At 50.4% G+C, this 25,394-nt stretch overlaps 1 protein-coding gene and 1 non-coding gene across 6 annotated transcripts in view; one reads left to right on the top strand and one right to left on the bottom strand.

Annotated features, from left to right (window-relative positions):
• ARNT2 (aryl hydrocarbon receptor nuclear translocator 2) overlaps positions 1,826-25,394 on the bottom strand; it is a 190,526-nt gene continuing 166,957 nt past the window's right edge. For 3 of the 5 annotated variants that reach the window (XM_018066308.1, XM_013973038.2, XM_005695068.3), the window contains exons 14-19: positions 24,640-24,763; positions 19,838-19,937; positions 17,087-17,225; positions 16,213-16,378; positions 8,215-8,351; positions 1,826-5,893 (exon numbers count right to left, since the gene is read on the bottom strand). In XM_018066308.1, coding sequence (XP_017921797.1) covers positions 5,795-5,893; positions 8,215-8,351; positions 16,213-16,378; positions 17,087-17,225; positions 19,838-19,937; positions 24,640-24,763 — 765 coding nt within the window. In that variant the 3' untranslated portion in view covers positions 1,826-5,794. Of the gene's footprint in view, positions 5,894-8,189; positions 8,352-16,212; positions 16,379-17,086; positions 17,226-19,837; positions 19,938-24,639; positions 24,764-25,394 lie in introns of all 5 variants that reach the window. The other 2 variants (XM_018066310.1, XM_018066309.1) reach the window with 2 other exon arrangements.
• On the top strand, positions 11,314-11,386 carry TRNAG-CCC. Its single transcript has one exon. It is a non-coding gene; the product is annotated as a tRNA-Gly (tRNA).

The following is a 25,394-nucleotide window of genomic DNA, read 5'->3' as shown; positions in this document are numbered from 1 at the left end:
GCACACTTCTACAAAATCATTTTAAGTGTGGCACCCACATTTTGTGGGCCTACATCAATCAGTTGAGTCATTTCTTTACTAAAGGATGCTTAGACAGGTTCCCAGTTTTTCACTACAACTGGCAGTGCAGTAGGTGTCCTTTCACCTGCCTTGTCGCACACATGCGGGAGGTTTCCTAGGACAGACACTTGGATTCACTGAGTCATAGGGTTTTTACATCTTTGACGTGTCGGGATATTGTGTAACCCTTCCCAGAGTGTCTGTCCTGTTTCCCCATATGTCAAAACAGTTGAGTTATCAGACCTGGTACATCTGAGTGATAAGACCTTGTCTTGCTTCAATTTTGCATTTCCTTTCATTACTAGGGGGGTTCAGTCTTTTCTCACACATCTAATGCCACTGAGTTTCTATGAACTGGCAATTCAAACTCTGATCATTTACCTGTTAAAAACAATTCTTTTTGTTTTTTTGACATGGACCATTTTTAAAGTATTTACTGAATTTGTTACAATCGTGTTTCTGCTTTATGTTTCGGTTTCTAGGGACGTGAGCTCCCGGACCAAGGACTGAGCCTGCACCCCCTGCACGGAAGGCAACGTCCTAACAACTGGACCACCAGGGAAGCCTCTGGTCACTAATCTGCTGAGCTGTATTTTTCATTCATTTTTATGAATCCTTATATTCAGAATAGCCTCTCTCGATGTGAATACCACTCTGTTAGGTACACACACTGCAAATATTTCTACCAGTTTATTGGCTGTCTGGTCCATTTCTTTAAGCTGATTATTTTTTAGTGACCTCAAACAAAACTTTTTAAAAATTTCTATATGGTTTGTGGTCTTTGTGCCCAGTTTAAAATCTCCTTCCTAACTGATTTCATCAATATACTTTCCCAGATTTTTTTCTAAAGATTTTACATATATTGCTTTTCAACACTCGGATGTTTTCATCTGTGGGGAATTTATCTTTTGTACATTGTGTAAGATAAGGGTACAGTTGCTTCTTTTCCCATGTGCTTTTCCCTGGCACCATTTATTGGAAGTCTGTCTGGTCCTGTGATTTGTAATGCTGACTCTTGTAAATAACAGCTTTGGCTTGCTTCAGCGGTGCACATACCAAATATTCTCCTTTCTGAACATGTGCGTACGTTCAGATTCTTTGTGGTGTTCTACTGATCTAGTTTTCTTTATGCCAATCCCACATCTTCTTTTAAAAGAAAAATATAGGCCATTTAAAAAAGTTTTTATTGAATTTGCTACAATACTTGCTATTTTATATTTTGATTTTTGGCCACAAGGCATGTGGGATCTTAGTTCCCCAACCAGGGATGGAACCTGCACCCCTTGCATTGTAAGGTGAAGTCTTAAACATGGGACCACCATTGGACTTCCAGGAAAGTCCCTGGGAGAATTTAAGAAAGAAATAGTGTCTGAAGAGTACAACAGGTACAAGGTTTTGTAATGAGACCTAAGATCAACCTTTTGTGTTCTTAGATAAGTCACTTAACTTCTCTGAGTCCCAGTTTCTGAATCTATAAACCAGGAGTAATATCCACATCGCAGAGTTTAATAATGGTCACAAAAATAGCATTTGCAAAGAGCTTTCCAGAGAGCCTTGCCTAACACACAAAGCTGAGAATTATTAGCTTCTTTTAAAATTTTATGATGCAGATCCCCTGACAGAGTCGCTCTTAAGCATACATGCTTTCTACACTCTTTCCTGGGGACAACAAAACACAGCCCTTAGGAAGAGTAATATGAGAGCATCTACCCAACTTCAAGAGCAGGTTCTATGAATCGCTCAGTGACAAAGCTGGCCTGGGCTATTCAGTGTTCAGAGCAAAGTCATTTTTATTGTAATGAAATTTTAAAAGGCAGTTCCATTAGTTACACATATACACAACTGACTTAATAACTGTTAGTCATAGAGAACATTCAAGAAATACAAATGATTCATCCACAGCACGGTTCACATTCATAAGAAGAAAGGTTAAAAGAGAAACGATTAAGTGCTGAAACTGTCCTCTGAAGCTCATCTGGGAATTCTCTTGTTTTTGGAGGAAAACGAGATTGTTAACCAGAAGCAGGCTGCCTCGTTCCCAAAAAACCTCCCTCTTTCCACCCTCATGGTCACGGCTCCACGGTCTTTGGCCCCAAGACCCAGGCACACCTACCTAAGCATGAAGAGGTGCCGGTATTCCAGCAAGATGCCTCTCAAGCTGCTCCAGCCCCCAGGCAGCGAGGAAAAGGACAGTCAGATCCCTTCATACCCAAGATGAGGATGTGGCCAGGAGAGAGGGCTGAATGGACAAGTTGGGTTGTCCCTGGCAAGTCGGGACACAGCGACTTAACGATCAAACCCGTACTTCCCAGTAAAAGAAGGAGCATTTCCACCCTGACTCATGACTGGCTATGGCTGTTAAGTGACCAGCATGGTCCTGCTTATGCCATAAATGTTAGGGAGCAGGTACGTCGGTGGGGGGCACCGGGGGTAGAGATTCAGGGCTCATCTGCTAGCCCAGGTGCTGACGTAGAGGGAAGGGAACATGGTCACTTTCCTGGGGCCTGACTCATCTCTAGACTGAGCCTGGTCACACCACTGACAGTGGCTGGTCTGGGGGACAGTCTCCTATGGACTCAGGAGAGTCATGCTCTTCAACGTCAGTCCCATCAGCTATCAGTATTCTCATTGCAACAGGCTTTCACGAAACAACAAAACGGTGAATTTGATCAACTGGGATGCAGAGAAGAATGCGGGTGTCTGTGATGGCTCTGTTGCTCCCTGAAACCAAAACTAAAGATGAAGCCAGTGGGAGGGGTATAGAGGCAGAATGTTCTAGAACCCCTGTAGCCACCGTCACAGTCACTAACCCAGCCTTGGCCAAGCCTCAGCGTGGCTGTGTCTGTCTGCTCACCAATGGTTCAGGCAGCCACCACATGGCTCTTTTTGGGGAAGAGCCTTCTGCTTGCTCAGCCAAAGGAAGCCACTGGAAGGCCTGGGAGATGCAAGATGAGGTGTGAACGAGGAAGAGAGTCCTGGAGCCAAAGTCCCAGTGCTGTTCCCCTTCCCAATCCAGCTTTTCGTCCATCTCCAGTAGGAAAGGAAGTTGAGCTGAAGGCCATGCTGACGCAGGGTCCATGGGCAGCCTGGCTTCCTGGCTGGGCAGGACCAGAGGGAGGGGCTTCTACAAACTGGCATTACTAGGCTCTCTAGGACTTCATGCTCATTCGTCTCAAAATTCCTTCTGTGTGGGGGGGGTGGGGGGAAGAATCCCTCAGACATGTGGTCCTCTGGGTGCTCCCTGTTTTCTGAGTGGCCACATGGTGGCTTCTAACACTCACAATCAAAGCATGGAATGGGGAAGACAGGAAACAACACTCAGACTGCCAGTCACACTGCACCACACGCCCCTCCAGGGCTCCTGGGACACAGCTGGAGGGGCAGGTGGGCTTATTTATTTATTTACTTTGGCCACACTGTGCTGTGTGTAGGATCTTAGTTCCCCGACCAGGGATCGAATTCAGGCCCCAGAAGTGAAGGCTCAGAGTCTTAACCACTGGACCACCAGGGAAGTCAGGTTGGGGCTGTCTAGTTATGCTGCTCCCCCATTACATCTGGCTTCCATTCGCTCACGAATCCTTGCCTACTAGGACTAAGAGCTGAGAGGTCCTCATCCTAGACACTGCGTAAGTAGATGAAAGGTCCCAGGGGCAGGATTGTTCTCCTCTGTCCTTCTGCATCCCCTCAGCACCCAGTAAAGCCTGGGTGGGTGGCAGGCTCCCAGTCAGCATGCCAATCAGTGTGTGGGCCTCAGAAAACCCCCAAACTCCCTCCAAAACCAGAAGAGACAAACACACCTCCCCCCTCAGACTTTCAAACTTATAGGCTCAAAGTCACAAGAAGTCTGTTCATTTCACCGAGAACCCATTCTTTGATCCAAAAGCTATTTTGGTGCCTCTTCTTGGGAAATAATTAAGTCTACCATCTGGGACAAGTTCAAGGCTGCAGAGGGGGCAGAGGTGACCCCAGGGGCGGGGCACACCCACGGGAGGCCCCTTCTGGGTCTTGGTTCTGTCAGGGTCGGGGGACGTTCAGTCACCTGCCATTTTCCCAGGAACCAAAAGGCTTCTAAAGGTTAAAAATGACATCCTGTGCATCTAAACCCCAAATCCAATCGCCACTATATACACGAAGATTAAAAGCCACTCTAGAAACTGTCAGGTCAGTTCTAATTTAGAGCCCATGACCTGGGATCACACAAAGCTGGCTACCAGCCAAGGGTAAGCTCGTGAACAATGCTGGACTTTAACAGCTGGAGCCTCCCAGGCCAGAATGAACGCCCATCCGCTCTGGATGCTGGCCAGTGCTGGGGTTGATGCAGAGTTTTCAGAGGATGAGAGCAAACACTCTCCACGTGGCTCCTTCCTGCAGATGGGGCTCACTCCCGGCTCAGGTAGCCTAGAAGCACTCCACTCCACCGGGCCCCTCAGAACCCCGGGAGGAGGGGTACAAGGATTGCTCCGAGCCAGCGCCTGCAGGGGGCATGGGCTCCTCTGTCTGCCGCGAGGTGGCCACGGGTAGGTAGCGTGGTTCCCTATGGGTGTTGGTGAGCTGATGGGATGGGGAGGCAAGACAGGAGGGAGACCATAGGGAAAAGAAGAGGACACAGGAGTTTCTTTCCTTACTGTAAAGGGCACGGGATGGAGTGGTGGTAAGTAAAAGTGGGGAATCATCTCAGATCTGAGACAGCAAGCCAGGGACCAGGGGCTCAGAAGTTAGCTAGGCAAGCTTCTAGAAGTCAGCTCTCACTCTGTCTTGAGAAAAACTGAGGGATTCAAGGCCCTGGGGTGGGGGGTGTGTGGCAAAACCAGAACTGGAGCCCAAGTCCTCTCCCTCGAAGACCCACCCTCTGCCCCTCCTGAGAAGCCGCTGTCCCCCGCCTGGACCGAAGAACTGACCTAGCAGAGGAAGCAGCTCTGGGCCAGCACTCCTGGCATCGCGGTCGAGGGCCCACCTGCTCAGTTCAGCCTGTCTGCCTGGCGCCCAGGCCCCGGGCCTGGCTCCCTCTGGTCAGGGTGTCCTCCTCAGCTTGGCCGGGCTCCACCTCCGCCACTCACCCTGGATTCTAGACACTCGCTCTTGCCACACACGACAGACACAGGCACAACACATCCATCAGGACAAGGATTCACATCACGCGGCACAAAGTACACGTCTCATGGCAACATGGACGGACGGATGTGGCTGAGCCAGGAGACAGAGGAGCCGGCGTCCACCTGGGGGTCCCCGGCTGCTCACCTCCAGCTCTGAGAACACAGGCCGTGTGCCCTCTCTCCCCACTACTCCCTGAGCCCCACACGGACACAGAAGTTAAAAGCCAGGAGAAACCAGATTCCAGCTTCCAGGGCAGGCCTGGGTATGCTGCTTGGGCTCTCTGGGCTGTAAGTGAACTTTTCATAGACAAACTGTCCGATAGGAGATTATTCACAACCAGATTTTAGGAACCCAGTGGGTCAGCCTCCCAAGCACACACAAGTAAAATACAATAAATAAACCCACCCCCAACGTCTACCAGGCTCCTGTTTGGTGGCAGAGCAGCCACTGCTGAGGGTTAGAAGCTGAGCAATGTGACGGTGGCAGGGGGAACATGGTGGAGGCAGGGGGGAATGAGGTGTCTTCTGATGGGGGGGGTCCTGCCACAGGACAAGCAGGGCAATGGGGGCCCCCCGTTCACGATGGCGTCGACATCACAGCAGGGGGGACACTGCTCTGTGAAGCCTGGCTTTGCCCGCAGCTACTCCGAAAACGGCGGGAACATGCCCAGGTCGGCAAAATCTTCAATGTTATAGTTGCCGGTCCCCTGGGTTGGATCTCCGGGCATGGGCAGCATGTCCTGCAGGAGAGAGGAAAAGAGCGCAGGGGAGTCGGCTCATCCCTCATTCTCCCGGGCAGCGGCACGCCCCAGGAGCCCAGCCTGCCCGCCACCCTCACGGCATCTCTCCAACAGGGCAGCCTGGGAACACGTACCCTCCCTCTCCGCCCCCACCATGCTCTGCTGGGTTCCTCCAATGTCAGAGACCCTGGGTAGCTTTGTTGTCCTGGGAGAGATGTCATTGCAGCAGGAAGCTCTGTCTATTTAAAGCCTAGCCAGGACACAGGGTGGACAAGAGGCCCACTGGTACCAGTTTGGTTCCAAGCAAGTTATACACCCAACCGACAATCAAGACACAACAGCACTGCAATGCAGGGGAGGGCAGGAGGGCTGCGCGTAAGGAGAGCTGAGTGGTCCGTCTTCACTGTGTACATCAAGGACAAGGCCAAATCCCTGTGGGGTGAGACTTCACCTTTCACGAGTCCTTCAAGTTCTCTGGGACTCAGACTACCCATCCAGAAAATGGGCAGAGCTATATTTCAATCCTTTATGGCAATTTCCCCAAAGTGTGCTGTGTCCAATTCTTGGCCCACGAGACACTGTGGGAGAAAAGAATTCTGCAGACAAATGAGTTTGGGAAACGAGGTGTACTCTGTTGCCCTTCTGTAAACCCTCAGTCATCATTAGTACATAAAAGCTCTGGTGAGTCCTGTAGTCGTACAGACGAGCCTATCCGCAGGGCAGGAATGGAGATGCAGATGTGGAGAACAGGTGCCCCGGCGGAGCAGGGGAAGGAGAAGACGGGACAAACTGAGACAGCGCTGACCGATACGCACCACCACGCGTAAAACAGAGCTAGTGGGAAGCTGCCACATGGCACGGAAGCTCAGCTCAGTGCTCTGTGAAGACCTAAGGCAGTGGGATGGCAGCTGGGAGGGAGGCTCAAGAGGAAGGAGGTACATGCGAACATATGGTGGATTCACTTTGTTGTACATCAGAAATTAACACAACATTGTAAAGCAATTATATCATAATTTTTAAAAAAAGAAACTGAACAACTGTTTACTCATGTCTCACAAGTGTATTTGACCAAAAATTCCTTTCAGCATCATGACCATGAAGAGCCAGGTTAGGGAAATCTGCTTTACATGGTGACTGTGAGGCACAAGGATGGGCCAGGGCTCTCAGAATGATGGATGGAGGATGGGGGGATAGTGATCAAGGGTCATGGGTGGTCAGGTGAGGGCCTGGGTGAGGCACCTCTCTGCAAGTATAAAAGGATTCTGTCTCTTTGGGGACCTGGGTTCTACAACTTTGCCTGTGAAGGTGCTGCTTGAACTGGTGGGAAAGGAGCTTGAGGCGTTGCTGCTGTTTAGTCACTAAGTCATGTCCGGCTCTTTGTGACCCCATGGAGTGTGGCCTGCCAGGCTCTCTGTCCACAGCATTTCCCAGGCAAGAATATTGGAGTGGGTTGCCATTTCCTCCTCCAACAGATCTTCCTGACCCAGGGATCAAACTCGCGTCGCTTGCATTGGCAGGCGAATTCTTTTCCACTGAGCCACTAGGGAAGCCCCAACTTGGGGTGAGGGTGGGATAAATGGAGAGCTCGCCCATGAGAGCTTTATAGTCCTGTGGGTCCCGGGTGCGCCTTGCTCCAGCTATGCCTTGTGGGGCAGGCTCTGGAATGTGACAGAAGGCATTTGGGGCTCTTGTTATCGGGGGTTTCTCCCTCATGAAGACCTGGTGGGGTGGATGGGACACACTCCCATTTAGAGCCTCTTCCCAGTGAGAACTTTCCTGGCTGAAAGTGGGGCTCTGACACCCAAGGGGGCTGAGTCCTGCCTTGTGGTATGCCAGCGATATCTGTTACTGCTGCACACTTAGGGAATGGCTCAAACCGGGGGTCCCCAATCTCCGGGATCTAAAGCCTGATGATCTGAGGTGGAGCTGATGTAATAACAATAGAAATAAAATGCATGATAAATGTAATGCACTTAAATCATTCCGAAACCATCCCCTCCCACTATCTGTGGAAAAACCGTCTTCCACAAAACTGGTTCCTGGTGCCAAAATAGTTGAGGACAGCTGGATCAAACAACGGAGGACTTGCAAGGCGCCCAGGCAGCTTCAATCAGCAATACGTGAGTGGGGCTCGAGAAGGGAGCCTCGCCTCTTTCTCCTTCTGGAGCCCCAGGAGTCGGGGCTACGACCTTCCCGGGAGGGGCCAGAACTCACAATCTCTATCAGCAGTCGGTGCTACAGCAGGGAGGCAGAGACCAAGGGGGAAAGGAAGCAGAGAGAAGGCGCGGGTACCTACGAGAAGGCGGTGCTCGCTGATTTACCTGGAACACTTCAGTCTGACCGGGCTGCTGGTGGGAGTGCGGCTCACCGCTCTGCTGTCCGTGGTGCTGGCTTTGCCACTGCGACCAAACCTCCGAGGGCCGCCCTTGGAACTGCCCGCTACTCTGTCCGCTCTCAGCTGAAAGATCCGACGTAGAGGACACTTCCTTTAAAAGCCAGCCAATGACTTCAGAAGACCCAAGAACCACTACAGCCCAGAGGACCCCCGCACTCCATCCAGAGCGGGCTGACAGTGCTCGCTATCTCCCTCTGCCTCATGCTGGCTGACAGATGAGAAGCTGGTTTGGCACCCGAGAGCTGGGTGGGTGAAACAGAAACAGGAGCTCTCTGCCAGATGGTGCGGGTACTGGGCAGTGAGGGTGGTTCTCCCCGAGCGCACCTGCCAGGGTAAAGTCTTACAGCCCTCAGTGCTTCATGATCACTGCTGGAGGCATGTCTGTGGCCGAGAGAAGCCATCTCCTAGATGTGCAGTCTCTGCCACTCCAGATACCCCAGCTCACAGGCTGCTCTTTAAAGGAACCCTGTCCTGCCAGTAGAAGAGCCTCTCTCAGCAAAACTTGACCTCCACCAGCCTCACTGCCTTCTGGGTAACTCAGCTGAAGCCGCACATGGCATTCCATGAGGGTCCTTCCATGGGGGCCAAGAGCCATGGCTCTTTCTGCCCGTCTCTTTAGCAGAATGTTTCTCAGCACCACTAGTTTGAGAGGAAAGGCATTTGGGTACAGCTTAGACAAGGAGATAGGTCTCTGTGGGAATTGCCAGATTAATTTGTGAACAAGAGCGACCTTGCTTCTGTCCACAATTTACAAAAAATACCTGGTGGAAAAACAAAACTTAGAAAAAAGAGCAGAATTTTGCCTAAAACATTTTAAAGATTAACCCAAGGGGGCAAGAAAGGGAATATTTCCTGCCATATCAATAAACAAGGATGTCACAGTCATCAGCAATTGCAGACACCACGGATGGGGAGCTGATGAGCCCCGAGGGAACCGAGGAAGAAAATACCTGCCATCCAGCAGCCATCGGTCTGCAGCCACTCCCTACTGGGAGCCTTGAGGAAACTCAGGATGTGAAAACACAGGATGCTGGCCCCAGATAGGTGAGGTGTATATCAAAGGAATGATTTCAGTGAGCCCAGACTCTTGTATCTTTCCATACATGGAAAAGTGCTAAATTCCTTAACCTGGTCTTCTTTAACAATAATCTTTCGATGTTCAGACTACCTGCCCTTTGTTGCAAAACTTCTATATCACCTGGCTTCTCCCCTCGCCTCCTCTGAGCAATTCTCTCAGGGTTACTTGAGATGCTGCCTCACAGGCTTGAAGTCCTAAATCCTATGAATGCTCAGTCATGTCTGACTCTTTGCGACCCCATGGACTGTAGCCTGCTAGGCTCCTCTGTCCATGGAATTTTCCAGGCAAGAATACTGGAGTGCGTTGCCATTTCCTACTCTAGGGTATCTTCTCAACCCAGGGATCCAACCCTGGTCTCCTGCATTGCCAGGAGGATTCTTTATCATTGAACCACCAGGGAAGCCCAGTCCCATCAAATAAAACATAACTCTACCAGCATTGGTTTATCCTAAGGCATATTAAAACCTGCAGGCACTTTTCCTTGTTCCAAACCATTCAATGACATTTTGGAGGTGATGGGCTCACTGTCCAGCTCTGGATAGCAGAACAGGTCCCATCTTGGCCCTACTTGTTCTTCAACAGTTGTTCTGACCATGGGCGACCCCACTCCCTGCCTGATGAGTAGTCACTGGGTTCATCTCGGGTGGAAGGTTAGATGGTGTTCAAAGGGAAGAGTCAATCTCTTTCTCTTTCACATCTCACCTATTGCCTGAGACATGAAGGGCTTTAATAAAACATATACTCCCTTGAGTGGTTCACCATGGTACCTTTCAAGCTGCGCATGACCACAGTTGGTAAAGGGATCCAGGAACTCAGGTAAGGATACAATTCCCTATTGCACACAAGAAGGAGTTAAATCTACTGTGCATGCAGGATTCTGTTGTTTAAACAAATGCATCTGGCTTTGCTGAAATGCCTTTCCCGAACACTTTTTCATGATATTCCATGGGCCAGGGACAACTTTTTCAGAGAATCATGTCCCCTGGCCCGATTTGGGAATGGTGGTGGTTTAGTTGCTAAGTCATGTCTGACTCTGGCGACCCCATGAACTGTAGCCTGCCAGGCTCCTCTGTCCATAGGCTCTCCCAGGCAAGAACACTGGAGTGGGTTGCCGTGATTTGTGAATAGAACAATCTAGAACAGTCCTGGTTCAAAACTGTAGCAATATTAAATGCGTAGGACTTCCCTGGGTGTCCAGTGGTTAAGAATCTGCCTGCTAGTACAGGGGAACCGGCTTTGATCCCTGGTCCGGGAAGATCCCCCATGCCACAGGCCCACAACCACTGAAGCCCGTGCACATTAGAGACTGTGCTCCAAAACGAGAGAAGCCACTGCAATGAGAAGCCTGTGCATTGCAACTAAAGAGTAGCCCCTGCTTGCTCCAATTAGAGAAAGCCCACATGCGGCAACAGACACAGCATAGCAATAAATAAATAAATAAAATAAATAAAAATGCTTAAAAAAAGATGAAATGTGCAGCAGCCCCAGCTGGAGCAGTGATGGGAGCCCCACTGGTCAGATACCCACCCCATCCTGGAGGCCCTGAGGTTGAGCACGAGCTGGGCCATCTGCTGCTGGGACAGAGGATGATGGACACAGGCACCTCTGCTGAAGGTGGGGCTGGTGCAGACCATGAGGGCTGTCCTCATTGGTGCCACCGTACCTGTGTTCTCTCTGGTGTGTGCGTCCTCCCCCTGCTCTGTGCCTGCAGGATTCTACTCATGCTCAGAGGCCTGATCGAATGTGACCTTGAATGACTGACTCCATGCTCTCTCCTCAGCTGGCCTGTGGCACTTACATTGTCTCTCAGGATGGTGCCCATCACACTAAGATAACTTATCCCCAGATGTGAATAACGTAAAGCCAGGGACCTTATCTATTAAAATGTCTGTTCCAGGCCTCACTGAGTACAGTGCCTGGAATAAAGCAGAAGTATCTGCTGGGACTTCCCTGGTAGTCCAGTGGCTAAGAGTCTGCATTCCCAATGCAGGGGGTCCAGGTTCAATCCCTGGTCAGGGAACTAGATCCCACATGCCACAACTAAGATCCTACACAGCCAAAAAAAAAAAAAGAAAAAAAGTATCTGCTGAAGGCAAGAATGAAGGAAGGAAAGAGGAGCAAAGGAGGAAGAAAAAGAACACTCTATACACCACTTCTGTTCCCATTGGAGGCTTCCTGGATATCACCAACTTATAATGAAGCTAATACCCATCTTCTCATCAGTCTTCCTTGGTGACAGCCAGAGCCAGGGGAGGAGGGTGGAGGGGAAGGATTAGAGGAAGACTAGCTTCCCCAACTTGTGTCTGGGGGTGGTTGTATTCATGAACAAGACAAGATTTCAGAAAAAAATTCTTAAACTTCTGGGAAGGGAAGTGCTTTTCTTAACTGCGTGCAATAGAAAAAAAATTAATTAACTGGTTTGCTTTATTCATTTTTTTTATTTTTATAGGGATGTAAAGTACAACATGATGACTAAACAGTTGACACTGTGATAGGGTATGCCTATTTATTTATGACCCTGCTGCGTGGCACGGGAGATCTTAGCTCCTCAATCAGGGATCAAGCCCATGCTCCCTGCACTGGGCACGTGGAGTCTTAACCACTGGACCACCAGGGAAGAACTGGTTTGCTTTAGAAACAGCATAAGCTATAGCTAAGGAAGCAGGGAGAAGGCTTGCTGTTTTTGGAGTACTGACTAGGTGCTAGGCATCCTTCGGGATACTTTTTAGACATTCTTTAATTTCTTCTTCACTCTAAGAGATGAGTCCATCTTCCACGTTTTTCAGATGAAGGGACTGGGGCTCAAAGATGTCAGGAAACATGCCCAACTCATTTAGCTTATAAATACCAGAGCCAGGGTTTGAACCGAGATCTATCTGATGGAGGACCCTGGTAGGCTGCAGTCCACGAGGTCGCTGAGGGTTGGACACGACTGAGCGACTTCACTTTCACTTTTCACTTTCAGGCATTGGAGAAGGAAATGGCAACCACTCCAGGGTTCTTGCCTGGAGAATCCCAGGGACGGGGGAGCCTGGTGGGCTGCCTCGTGCAGTCCACGAGGTCGCTGAGGGTCGGACACGACTGAAGCGACTTAGCATAGCATAGCATCTGATGCTGAAGCCCATGTGCATTCATTTGATAAACAGTTTTCCTAGTGAATGCTGTGTACCCGACCCTGAGCAGTGGCTGGGGACACAGGGGGTTGCAATGGCCCAATTCATTGAGAAAGACAGATGAGTAACTAGGCAACTGGAATTGTTGTTTGTTTAGTCGCTCAGTCGTGTCCGAGTCTGCAATGCCATGGACTGTAGCCTGCCAGTCTCCTCTGTCCATGGGATTTCCCAGGCAAGAATACTGGAGTGGGCTGCCATTTGCTCCTCCAGGGGATCTTCCCAACTCAGGGATTGAATCCAGGCCTCCTGCATGGCAGGTGGATTCTGTACTGCTGAGCCAGCAGCGAAGCCCAATTGAAACTGTTAGGACTGCCTATAAGGGAAGCACAGGCAATTGAAAGGACAGGGCTGTGAGACTTAACTCCATCTGCATCTTCCTGGAGGAAGTTATACCCACTGACGATCTAGAAGATGACCTCACCCGTCATGTGGTGGGACAGTTAAAGGGGAAAGCCCTCCATGCAGTCTCTGCTCCTGACTTTTTTTCTGAGGTTGCATCAGTGACCTCTCTCATTAAAGAATGAGCAATAACTACAACATAACCTCCCCAGGATGATACAGCCCTGTGGGGTCTTAGACTAAACCCTGGCCCCGACTGACCAGTACCACAGACCATAAACAGGGCATGTTTGTGGCCTGCTCCCAGGATATGTACCTACAAGCCTCTTTCTGGAAAAAGCCCCAGTGGTAATCAAAATCCTCATGTTGCCTCATCGATCCAAAAGCCACGTGTGTGACTGCCAACCGTAACCGTGGGTTCCAGCCATGTCGTGCTTCTCATGCCATGCGGGCCGCCTGCATAAGACTGAGGCTGCTGTATCCCCTGGCTGGATGCCCGGGCCACCTGCCAGCCCGGGGATTCCAAGCAGAATATATGAGGAGGTTGCTACCATCTGGGCCGACTGGGTGGGCTTTCACAACAAGAGTCGGAATCTTGGGGGGCTTGTCAATTTCTAGACTGTAGACAAAGGGGATGACAACCTTCTTAAAAAAATTGTTGGCACTCAATGTTCTCTTTTCAGCTTTTGCTAGCTAATAATTTTGGTGAGATTCATTTGATTTGGAAAGTGCCCTAAGACTCAAGGTTTACCTGAAGTCCCATTCAGAGGTCCTAAGTGGTTGGGTTTAGCTCAGTGGTTCTCAGGCATGGGTGATTTTGCCCTTAGCCCCCATCCTGAAGGGACATTTGGCAACGTCTAGAGACATTTCTTTCTTTTCTGATAGGTAAGAAGTAGACCTTTTTAGAGAGACACACTCACAGGCAGGGCACGGGCCACCTCAGAAGGCATATGTGTGTGCATGCTCAGTCGCTAAGTCGTGCCTTAGTCTTTGTTACCCTGTGGACTGTAGCCTGCCAGGCTGCTCTGCCCACGGGGCTTCCCAGGCAAGAAAACTGGATGGGTTGTCATTTCCTACTCCAGGGGATCTTCCCAACTCAGGGAGCGAATTTGTTTCTCTTATGTCTCCTGCAATGGCAGGCGGGTGGGTTCTTTACCACTAGCACCACCTGGGAAGCCCTCCACGAGCTTTAAATAAATTCAAGTGTGTAAAGCGTTGAGCACAAAGTAAGTATGTGGTATGAGTGAGCTGCTATCATAATTATTACAATATTATCATCATCCGAAGTAAGCTAGCTACATGGCAGCTGTAACAGTGGCTGCTCAGCCTGGAGCCCCGTTTGTGCAGTCCTGCTCTTGGTCAGCGAGTTGTGCGGCAGCCTCAGGCCCTGGCTCTGTCCTTCCTGTTCCACCTCCATTTGCACTTCAGAGCCCAGCATTTGGTAAGTGGAGACCAGACAGAGGCACAGAGCTAAAGGCTCTAGTGCTGGGGCAAGGGGTGGCGTCCCCTCATTTCTTGTTAAGGCCGCCTTGAGATGCTTCTAGGCCATACCAGGGGGAATGCTGACTCTCCTGGGAGCCTCTCCTGACTCCCCCACTTGCTTCCAACAGACTTGGCTGCTGCACCTCCAGCATTGGCTTGCCCGCCTCCCTGTACCTGTCTGTCTCCCCTGCCTCGGTGTCTGCACTGTGACCTTCTACCCGGTCAGAGCCGAGTCTCCTCCAAGGGCTCAGCACAGGGCCTGGCATCAGGAGAGCCAGCGAGTTGGTCAGTGCCCAGTGGGCCCTGTGCTCCCAGGAAGGACTAGGTGCCTGCATGCCGAGTGTGCTGAGATCGGTGGTGGGGGAGGTGTCTCTCCACACGCAGCGAGCAGGGGGCCCTCCTGGGAACCAGGGACCTCCAACTTCAGGGTGGGTCTAAGTTGAGCTCCTGGCTGGCTTGAAAGCAGCTGCCTTTCAGGAAGGGCCTCTCCTTCCTGAAGCAGGGGGCTGTGCTTCTAAACTCACTGAATCATCTGGCAAGGATATTTAAAGGCTGAGTGTGAGAGCCTGCTACAAGTCTATGGGATTCATGCAGAGAGACACCTGAATCCGAGGGGGAGGGACAGATACAGGGTTGAGAAATGCTGGCCCAACCCCCAGACTTGGGGCTGCAGGGCCAGAAGTGCTGCTATTAGCGGTGGGGTTGGACAGGGGGTGGGGGCAGCTGACAACTCAGGTGTGGGCCGGGGCAAGGCACCGCATGCTTCCTAAAGCTGACATAGCCCTAAAAGGACACTTGCAGCTCAAATGGAAACTCAGGTGTTTGGACTCTGCTTCACACTTGCCTGAGAATGATCCATTCTGCAAAGGAAATGCCCCCTGAGCATGACTGTCTCCACAGACAGCCCTGCAAGAAGGTTCAGCTTCTTGCAGCTGAACACCAGCTCAGGCTTCTTGCCGGCACCAGGATCCCTTCTGAGTTCCTGCTCTGTGACGTGGGACTCAGACCCTGGCAGACATGCGGAGTGGGTCATTTAAACACCCGCAAGGTGAGCAGTGGCAGGGGCTCCTGGGAAGTCCACCAGAGGGAGCAGACGGTTAACCCTTTAGGGCCTGAAGTTGTGCAAACAAAGCTAAGCAAGGTGTTCTTCCATGGGATAGGATCCCTCTTGTAATATTAAAGAGAGAGAGAATTTTATGATGTTTATCATTTACACAATTTATTGACGCAATGCATCATCCCTACGACCCATACTTCCTCAGCTTTTTGAAACAAGATCACAGTAAGTTCCCTATATAAAAACTTTCAAAGATGCGAAGATGCCCAGCTATTGTACTGCACTACTGTACTTTTCAAGGTACAGAACCGTAAGATTAAAAATGCTTGCTTTTTTTTATGTATTATTTGTGTGGAAAGTATTATAAATCTGTGGCAGTACTATACTATATAGCCAGTTGTGTTAGTTGGATATCTAGGCTAACATTGTTGGACTTACTAATGCACTCTTGGAACAGAATTCATTCATAAGTAGGGGACTTACTGTACAGGGTTTTTTTGGTTCATCTAACAGTCCTTGCCAAGGGCCATAAATGGTTAAAATAGAACTCAGATGACATCACAGGAGACCCAGAGCCTTGACAATGATAAAGTCAATCTACAAAGCCAAGGTCTAGGCAGCAAGTCTCTTAGGGACACCACTGGCCTCCTGATGGCCAGAGAGAAGAGAATTTGGAAATCTCCAGACCTGGTACCAGGGTTTTGAGAGCCTAGGGCTCAGAGCCCCAAACCCAGAATGTTCAGAAATCATCTTAACCGGCTCTCCCAGGAATTCTTCCCCTCCGTCCCCACCTACCGAAGCCTGGAGTCCTGTTGGCCAGGCTGGAGTAGGCGTTCCCGCTGGGCGAGGAGGTAGCCGGACTGGAGAGAGGGCTGTAGGACGAGGGGTCTGCGGGATATGTGTGGCTCGTTCCGATCCCAAAGGGAGAAGACTGAGTCTTGCTGGACTGCGAGGGGATTTGCTACAATCAGGACAAAGCGAAGAGAGGGCCAGCATCACCAGCAGGCCCCCTCCCCCACCCGCCATGGCCCCGGTTGGTCACTGTCTCGTGCAGGTCCAGTCTGCACTGGCAGCCCTGCTCTGGGCTGATAGTGACTCCAGTGGCCTCCTGGCCTGCTGGGTGCGATGCCCAGGATCAGGCCAACGTGTGCTGGCCCAAGAAACAGGACTCAGGTCCTGGATCTTCAGGGTCTGGTTGAAATTGCCCTCCAGGGATTCAGTGATCTAAGTCCTCTGCCTTCCGCTTAGGGGACCTTGGCAAGGACTCTACCAGCCAGGATACAGATGTTCCCACAGTGAAGACAGGGAGCCAGGCGCGTCCCCAGGTTGATGTCCTCATGTACTCCTGGGCCAAGGGAACCGAGGTCCTGAGTGGTGAGGGGCTTGCTCCTGAGGGAGGGTCTCTGAGTGCCCGTCCCCTCCCCTGGGTTCCCCAGAGCTGCCTCCAGTTGGGAGAAAAGGCTGTGAAACCAGATCTGGTACCACTGATGGGCACCTGGTTCTCAAAGTACCCTTTGCCCCGTGCTCCTAGGAGCCCGGCCGTGGTTGAGGCGGTCAGCTCCAGCTCCATACGCTGACCTGTTCTCAGAGCCAGGATCCCCAGAGAGCACAGCTCAGGTGCTCTGCGCCCTCTGGGGACCTGGGGCAACGCCCTTGCTGACGCCCATACCTGTCCTGGAAAGGGCGGCCGGCTTCCTGTCCAGGCCACCTGACTCTGGTTGAGCTGCCTGGATATCTGGGACATGTTCTGACTTGTTGAGGATGAGGACTGGATGTCGTTCACTCCAGGCACGTGCACCACGGCAGAGCTGCAAAGGAAGAAAGAGCACCATGGGACTTTCCTGGTGATCCAGCGGTAAGACTCCACCTTCCAACACAGGGGGCTCAGGTCCCATCCCTGGCCGGGAACTAAGATCCCACGTGCCCAGGGGCAACTAAGCCTGTGTGCCACAGCTAAGACACCAGAGTGCCACAATGAAGACACAGCACAGCCACACAGAAATTCCTGCACGAACCGTGATCAAGAGGAACTTCTCTCCCGAGATCCCTTCCTCACTTAACACAGGGCTCCTTTCCCGTCTCCCTCTTGATGTGTGTAAGTGACCTTGGAGCCTCTTCTGATCACTGTTCTCTATTGGGGTGGCGGGGGTCTCCTCCATCCCTTGGCCCTGGCTGCCCTCACAGTACTGACTGGATAGCTGGCAGGAGTGCTGTGGACCCCAGGATAGGTGCACAGGGCCCGTGGGACCACAGCAGGACTCGGGTGGGGGACAAACTTAGGGATGTGCAGCCACAGCTGTGCCATCCTGCCAAGGGCTCAGTGCCACTCATCCCATGTCCCTTCCCACTCAATCCAGCTCAGGCCCTGCAGATGTACAGGAAACTAGCCATCCTACAAGCTTACAGCTTGGTGGCACTCTTTTAACTAATTAACCCATTCGTTCTATAGACCGGTGATCTAGTGAGACCCTCCCCAATGCCAGGCTCCACAAGGGGACTGGCCCCCCCTCTTCTGTTTCAGTGACAACAGCTGGTGCAGACTCAGCATCTCCGGCTGGACCATCTGTTCTAAGCACCTGCCTGCAGCCTCACTTCTCCTCTCCACCCCTGACACCCCTGTCATCACAAACTTTCTCCAGGACCTCGTTTCCTCAAGCCCCTCTTCTGGGGCTTGAGTCGTCCCAGTGATGGGTCCAAACTCCCAAGTCGAGCACAGTAGAAAAAGACTCATGTATTCATTTCATTCTTTTCCTCCCAGACTCCAGGAGTCCCCGTGTCTCCTGTCCCTGGACTCCGCTCAGCACAATCCTGATGCCTGTGTACCTACCCTTGCAGCAGGTGGCCATCTGATTTTTTGCTTCTGAGCCTCCCCCCACCCCTGCCCCCACCATGCTGTGCCTGGCTAGCCCTCCTCACCTCTGGCCTCTGCTCCATCCTGGCTGCCCTCTGTCCAGATGGCAGGGGGCGGGGAGGGAGAGGGGGAAGCAGCAAGTGTTACAAGGACTCGATGAACACAGGCCTAGGCAGGCCTGGCATGGAACTACAGCAGCTCGCCATGTGCTGAGTGGGTGAGTAACCAGCAGCAGGGGAAGGGCCTGGAGCCTTGGCCAGTGCTCCGCAGAGCCAGGCAAGCAGCAGGGATTATGTCTCAGGGGCAGCTCACAGGGGGCCACCATCTTGTCCTCCCATCCCCAGACGAGAGTAGCTGCTCCAGGACAGAGCTCCCCAGAGACTGAGAACAAGTCACCATCTACTACAGCCCAGCTGCGGGGCTGGCAGAGCTACTCCATGACCTCAGGGGTTGATGTCTCACGGCGCAGCTGCTGACCACCTGCTGCCTCCCCTGAGGTCGGTCCACTGACCCTTGGTGGGGGCCATCCCAGCTGGGACCTCTCCCTGGGGTGGCTGGTCCACCTGCCCAGTCTTGGTCCCTGCCTGATTCTCAACTGGACATTCAGCTCTGGCCGAGTCAGCCACAGGCTGGGCTGCCTCGGGAGCCCCGTTCCACCAGGCACAGGTCTGAGATGCTTCTCCTAGTGGGTCTGGGGGTACCCGATGGCTCACACAAGTGCCCACCACCCTCCCTGAAGGTGTCTGTGTCCTAGTCGAGCTCCCCAACCCCTGCTCCTGCTGCCCTGGGAGCCCCTGGAGCCAGGCCCCATCCCTGGTGGTGTTGCTGGCTTCCTCAGTGACTTACAAGAGACCCCTGATGCTAAGAATCAACCCCCGGAAGCACAACATCCGACTTATGCCTCCCAGGAGCAGCCCTTTAGGCTGAGACCCCAGGCATGATGGAGTGGTCCTCTCCTCCTTGGAGTTAGGGGTGGCCTCTAGAAACCCAGGGACAGGGTACTTTCTGCTGCCTTGTCAGGTGTCCCTAGGTCTGTCCTGGCTACAGCCACCTCACTCCCTTCTCCATGGCAGGCACCTCTGCAAACACAGTGGCTGGCACCTTTCACATCCAAGAAAGAGTAACCGACACTTTGTACTTATGGTGGCTCATCAAGGGCTTGCAGGTCAGAACGGGAGCTCCCGGACCCCTCAGCCTGGCCCTGGCATACCAATGTGTGTGTGTGTGCTCAGTCATCTCTGACTCTCTGCGACCCCATGGACTGCAGCCCGCCAGGCTCCTCTGTCCATGGGATTCTCCAGGCAAGAATACTGCAGTGGGGTGCCACTTCCTTCTCCAGGGGATCTTCCTGACCAGGGATTGAACCCACATCTCCTGCACTGGCAGGTAGGTTCTTTACCACTGAGCCATCTGGGAAGCCCGGGCATTTGAATGGGTAAGCACTAAGTGAGGCTGGCAGTATTTGCTCTACACAGAGTTCGACTCTGAGACCCAGGGCTTCACTGAGTAGGGGCCTCTTTCTGCCCTCTTGCCCACCACTGCCCCATGCCCTGCACTCCCAGCTTGTACCTGAAGGCTTTTCCCGAGTGTCCAGCAGGGAACGGGCTTCCTTGGGAGTAGATCTGCTGTGTTCCTGCCGCAGAAGCTGAGCTCATCATCTTCTTCTCCGCTGGGAAAAGGAGAGCAAGGGTCACCCTGGAGGAGTTCCCGCCCTACAGACTCCAGGGCAGGGAGCCCCGAGTACCCACACAGAGAGGCTAAAGAAATGGGCTCAGACCCCAGCTGGGCCTTTAGATCTGACATGAGCAAGAGTGTGGTAGTTTGAGAAACAGCAGTGAGGATGGGAGCTCTCTCACTCTCTCTTGTAATTGAGGGACCCAGGGCTCCCCCAAAGCACCCTTCCATTTCCCCAGAGGCTCAAAGACTCCATTTGCATCTTATTCCTATAATCTCTAACATCTCCACTTGCAGTGAGATACCAGAATAAAGGAGATGCAGATGAGTTACATGGCAGCTATTCTGTGCCTGGACAGACCCCACATCTGCACCTGTCTCTGGCTTGCGGGTGGGGAGGTGGGCAGAGCAGGCAGATCCTTCCCTGGGTGACCATGAGCAGTGATGGACACTCAGGATCCAGGACTTGGGGCCCAGGGATTGGGCTAAAGGGACCATGGCTAAATCTCCCACACGTGTCAACAAACCTCCATGATGTTTTTAAAAACACGGAGGCACTGCGCAGTTTTACTGCTCCATTGTCTTTTTGCTGTGATGATGATGTTGCTCAATGGGAAATCCCTACAGGATGGAAAGAGATCGGACTCTTGCGTGTGTATTTCTAACCTAATCACAAGGCCTTGGATCTTGGAGAGAAAGAGACGAGGCTAAAAGTTGCAGGAGGGGGACTCCCCTGGGGGTCCAGTGGTTAAATTCTATGCTCCCACTGCTGGGGGCACAGATTTGATCCCTGGTCAGGGAACTAAGATCCTGCAAGCCACATGGGGTTGCCAAAAAATAAATAAAAGTTGCAGGAGTAAGAGAGACTTTTGAATTTTTCTTGACTATAAACAAGCCATTTTTTTTTCTCATGTATTTAAGATTTTTGGTTGTTGGTTAAATAAGAAACATTTATTTTTCTCAATGCTCCAGGATGTTTGTGGGGTACAAAATTACATATGTCTGTAAAATCACAGGGGCTTCTCTGGTGGCTCAGTGGTAAAAAATCTGCCTGCCAATTAGAAGACGTGGGTTCGATCCCTGGGTGGGGAAGATCCCCTGGAGGAGGAAATGACAATCCACTCCAGTATTCTTGTCTGGGAAATCCCATGGACAGAGGAATCTAGTGGGCTATCGTCCATGGGGTCACAAAGAGTCAGACACAATTGAGCACGCATGCACATAAAATTATATATATATATGTGTGTGTGCATAATTTTAAATCTTCTATATCTTTCTTACTACTTTGAGCTACATGAGTTGTTAGAGATGAAGAAAGGCATATTGAAATCTTCCACTGCAATTTGGCTTTATCAGGATCTCTTGTGTTTCAAACTATTTTTGGATTTCACATTTCAATGTTCATGATGTATCTTCATTTTTAGGTTCCACCTTTTATCTATATAAAATAAGCTTGTTTCCCCACTGAATGCTCTAACTTTTCTTTGTGCAGCAAGGTCAACACCTCTGCTTTCCTCCTTGGTTTTGGAGCATCATCACCATCTACTCTCTCAGGTTAAATGGTTTCACTTTGTTATGGTAATATCATATTTTGGGGGCATACCATTCCAGAATTAGAAATCAGGAGCCCTTGGACATCAACTTATTGCACTACTCGTGCTATTCATAGTTTCTATTTCACTTTATTTTTCTTCTGAGTATTTTGCAAGTTGCTAAAAATGTCCTTGTCTTTTCTTGGAAATGATTTGGAAGTGAGATCTCTTTCCTTTCTTTTTTTAAAAAATCATTCATTAGTAGTTATGTTTTTAATACTTGAAGTCATATATCTTTGTAAATGTCAGAGATAAAAATAGCATAGACTGATGAGAAATTTCTGTTCCTAGTACCCTCACCCAAAGTATGTACTTTTGCTGAACTGATTTGACTTGGGTTTTTATTTTTTAAATATCTTTTGTATCTTCTAGCAATTTTTATATTAATTCTACATGTCACTAGTTTCACTTTTTCAATGCTCCTACTTTTCCAACCTATCGTTTCCAATCTTGGGTACTGTATTTTAATTCATTTCACAATGACTTCTGCAAGCGATTTTTTCCAGGAAGTGTAAGTAGATGGCACATATCTGAGAAGGTCCTTCTGTTCCTTTTTTTTTCTTTTTTTGTCTTCCTTGTGATGTGTGGGTTTTTTCTCTAGCTGAGGGACTAGGGCTTCTCTTATTGTGGAGCACAAACTCTGGAGTGTGAGGGCTCAGTATTTCTAGTACGTGGGCTTAGCTGCTCCGTTGTGTGTGGGATCTTAGTTCCCTGACCAGGGATCAAACCCATGTCCCCTGCATGGAAAGGCAGATTCTTAACCACTGAACCAACTCTCTGTTGCTTTTTCATATATATAGGAAACCAGCTTGGTTGGTGGAAAAAATTTGAGATTACTTATTTTCTTTCCTCTTTTTTTCCCTTTTCTGTTAACTTTTTTTTTCTATTTTGTCATCTCTATGGGAAGATGTCTATATCTGTATAATATTAAAATTTCAAATGGATTTCCCAGAAATGCTGTGGGTGTGGCCAAATATTTCAGGATTATCCGAGAGGAAGAGGAACCAGTGAGATGTGGGATTGTTTCCTCCTGCTGGATGAAACCACATCTCTCCATGAAAGTGGAAGAAATACTGTTGTGGGCAGCTGGCACATGCGGATGACTGGCGATGGGGAGGAGGGGGAGCACCAGCAGGGAGCTCTCGAGTCGTGCCAACAGGTCTGTCCTCTGCTCTGAGCCAGACGCTGGGCTGCGCTGGCACCTGCTGCCCTCAGCTCAGGCTGTGCTGTGCTTAGTCGGTCAGTCGTGTCCGGCTCTTTGTGACCCCATGAACTATAGACCGCCAAGGCGCCTCTGTCCATGGGGTTCTCCAGGCAAGAATGCTGGAGTGGGTTGCCATGCCCTCCTCCAGGGGATCTTTTCAATGCAGGGATCAAACCCAGGTCTCCTGCATTGCAGGTGGAATCTCTACCGTCTGAGCCACCAGTTCAGGCAGCTTCCTGCTTTCCTAGCATCCGGTTCCCGGCAGCGTGGGAACAGGGCTGGGTCTTCCACCCCACGAGCTGACAGCAGGGGGACTGGATCTGCTTAGGGCCTCTGTCCTCTGCGAGGCCACGCTGCCCCGCTCCTTGGTCCTGGGAGGATGGTCCTGGGGGTCCCGCCCCTTTACTGCATTCCCCGCGATTCTGTGGCATGAGTCAGCTAGTATCTCCCTAAACTCATCCCAGTTGTGCTGTATTTCGCTGATCACATGAAAATAGAATCTGTTTTCCTGAATTTTGGAATTGACAGCAACATTTCCAAGTTTTATGTGTTGTTAATCTCTGTGGCAGTCTGAGTGGGTGGGTTCCATGTGACACCTGAACTTTGGACAGCACCATTTTATTTCTTTATAAAATTTCTTATATTGTTTTATTATTTATTTACTTTTTTGGCTGCACCATGCAGCAAGTAGGGATTAGTTCCCTGACCAGGGATTGAACCTGCAACCCTTGTCGTGCAAGCACAGAGCCCTAACCACTGGACATCAGGGAAGTCCCATGAATGGTACCACCTTCTCTAATAGCGACACTAACACAGGCGGATGCTCTGGTGACCACCGCAAAGGGTGACTTATGAACACTCATACAATGGAACGCTATGCAGGCAATAACAAGGCAGATTATTTAATAACCTAGAAAGATGTTTGTAATAGACACGTGAAAAAGTAAGCTACCAAACAGTATGAGCTCAATTCTGTATATAAAAAGAATTCATATGTGTAGAAAATGGTCTTGCTCTAGTGGGCAGGATCATGCTCAGTAAATCTTTAACCCAACTGTCTCCTCCTGCAGGGTCAGGGGGGCGCTGTGCTCCCTCCATGTTAGTTGTTTGGCCTTGAACATCAAGAAGATCAAGCCAGTCAACCCTAAAGAAAAGCAACCCTGAATATCTATTGGAAGGACTGGTGTTGAAACTGAAGCTCCAATACTTTGGCCACCTGATATGAAGAGCCGACACACTGGAAAAGTCCCTGATGCCGGGAAAGGTTGAGGCCAGGAGAAGCAGGAGATGGAGGATGAGATGGTTGGATGGCATCACTGACTCAATGGACATGAGTTTGAGCAAACTCTGGGAGATAGTGAAGGACAGGGAAGCCTGGTGTGCTGCAGCCCATGAGATTGCAAAGAGTCAGACACAACTTAGCAACTGAACAACAATGTGTAGAAAGACAAAAAGGACAAGCTTTAAAAAGTTAAAAAAGATTAAATCTAGGTAGTAGGATACTGGATCATTTTTATTTTCTTTTTTATGCATATTTTTATTTTCAAATATGGTCCTCTCTACATTAGAGATTAAGATTTTTTTAAAAAATAGGGACATGTCTTTGGCTTGATAATACTAAACTGTACCATGATCAACAAAGCTCATTTACTCCAAGTCCTCAAATTTTGAAGATGAGATGTCAGAGGCCCATGAGATGTCAGGTGGTTGCCCCAGGTAACAGGTAAATGAGAGGCGAGTTTGAGAATAGAGAGGACTCATTAGGACCCCTGAATTTGGTGTCCCTTTTACACACTGCAGTAGTCGCTGTAAATTCACCCTCAAGGGTGGCTGCCTCCAGCTGGCTGGTGGCAACTATAAACCCCACCATCTCACCAAGTCAGCACTCTTTGGGAACTTACATGCACTGATTCCTGCAAACATTTCGGCAAACCGCGGATCTCTTTCCTGGGAAAAGATCGCATCTGCCTTCTCCACGGACTTCCCTGCATCATGAACTCCGGCTGGTAGGTTGGGGACAGGCACCTGTTTGCACATGAAAACACAACAGCATCCCTGGGTGTGAGGGGCAGAGCAGACACACCAGATCCCTCTCCCTCAGAATCGCTGGCATCTCAGGCTGGGGTGCTGGGTAGGGCAGGGAGCTTTTGTATATGTGAAAGCCTAGATATACAGGTGTGGGTGTGAACAAGGGGTCACAGAAGGCTGACTGGAGTTCCACTTGGAGAGAGAGAAATAAAAATGATCAACTTAGTCTAAGCATCAGGGAAAGTGAACATCAAGTTTAATTGGAGAGAGACGCCAAGTACCAACACAAGCGTCAGCTTCTCTAAGGCCAGAAGCAGTGAGAAGAGAAGAAAGGAGAAGGGAAGGAGGGGGGCCTGAGGAGATGGCCAGGAAGAGGTCCCCTGAGAACATCGGGGTGCAGATTAAAGGTGGGAGGGGCAGCATGGAGGCTGCAGAACTGACAAGGTTCAGAGTTGGGTGGTCTCCAAGTTCCCACCTAGCCTCTGGATCTCAGTACCAGTAAGTCCCTTACATACGAACCAGTTCCATTTCGAGAGCATGTTCACAAGACCAATTTGTTTGCAAGACCGACAAAGTTAGCCTAGGTGCCCAACTAACACACTCGGCTATATAGTACATTACTCTCATA

Source organism: Capra hircus, chromosome 21, assembly GCF_001704415.2.
Source record: "Capra hircus breed San Clemente chromosome 21, ASM170441v1, whole genome shotgun sequence".
Classification (NCBI taxonomy): Eukaryota; Metazoa; Chordata; class Mammalia; order Artiodactyla; family Bovidae; genus Capra; species Capra hircus.
Note: the sequence above shows the minus strand (reverse complement) of the source record. Positions and strands in the feature narration are given on the sequence as shown.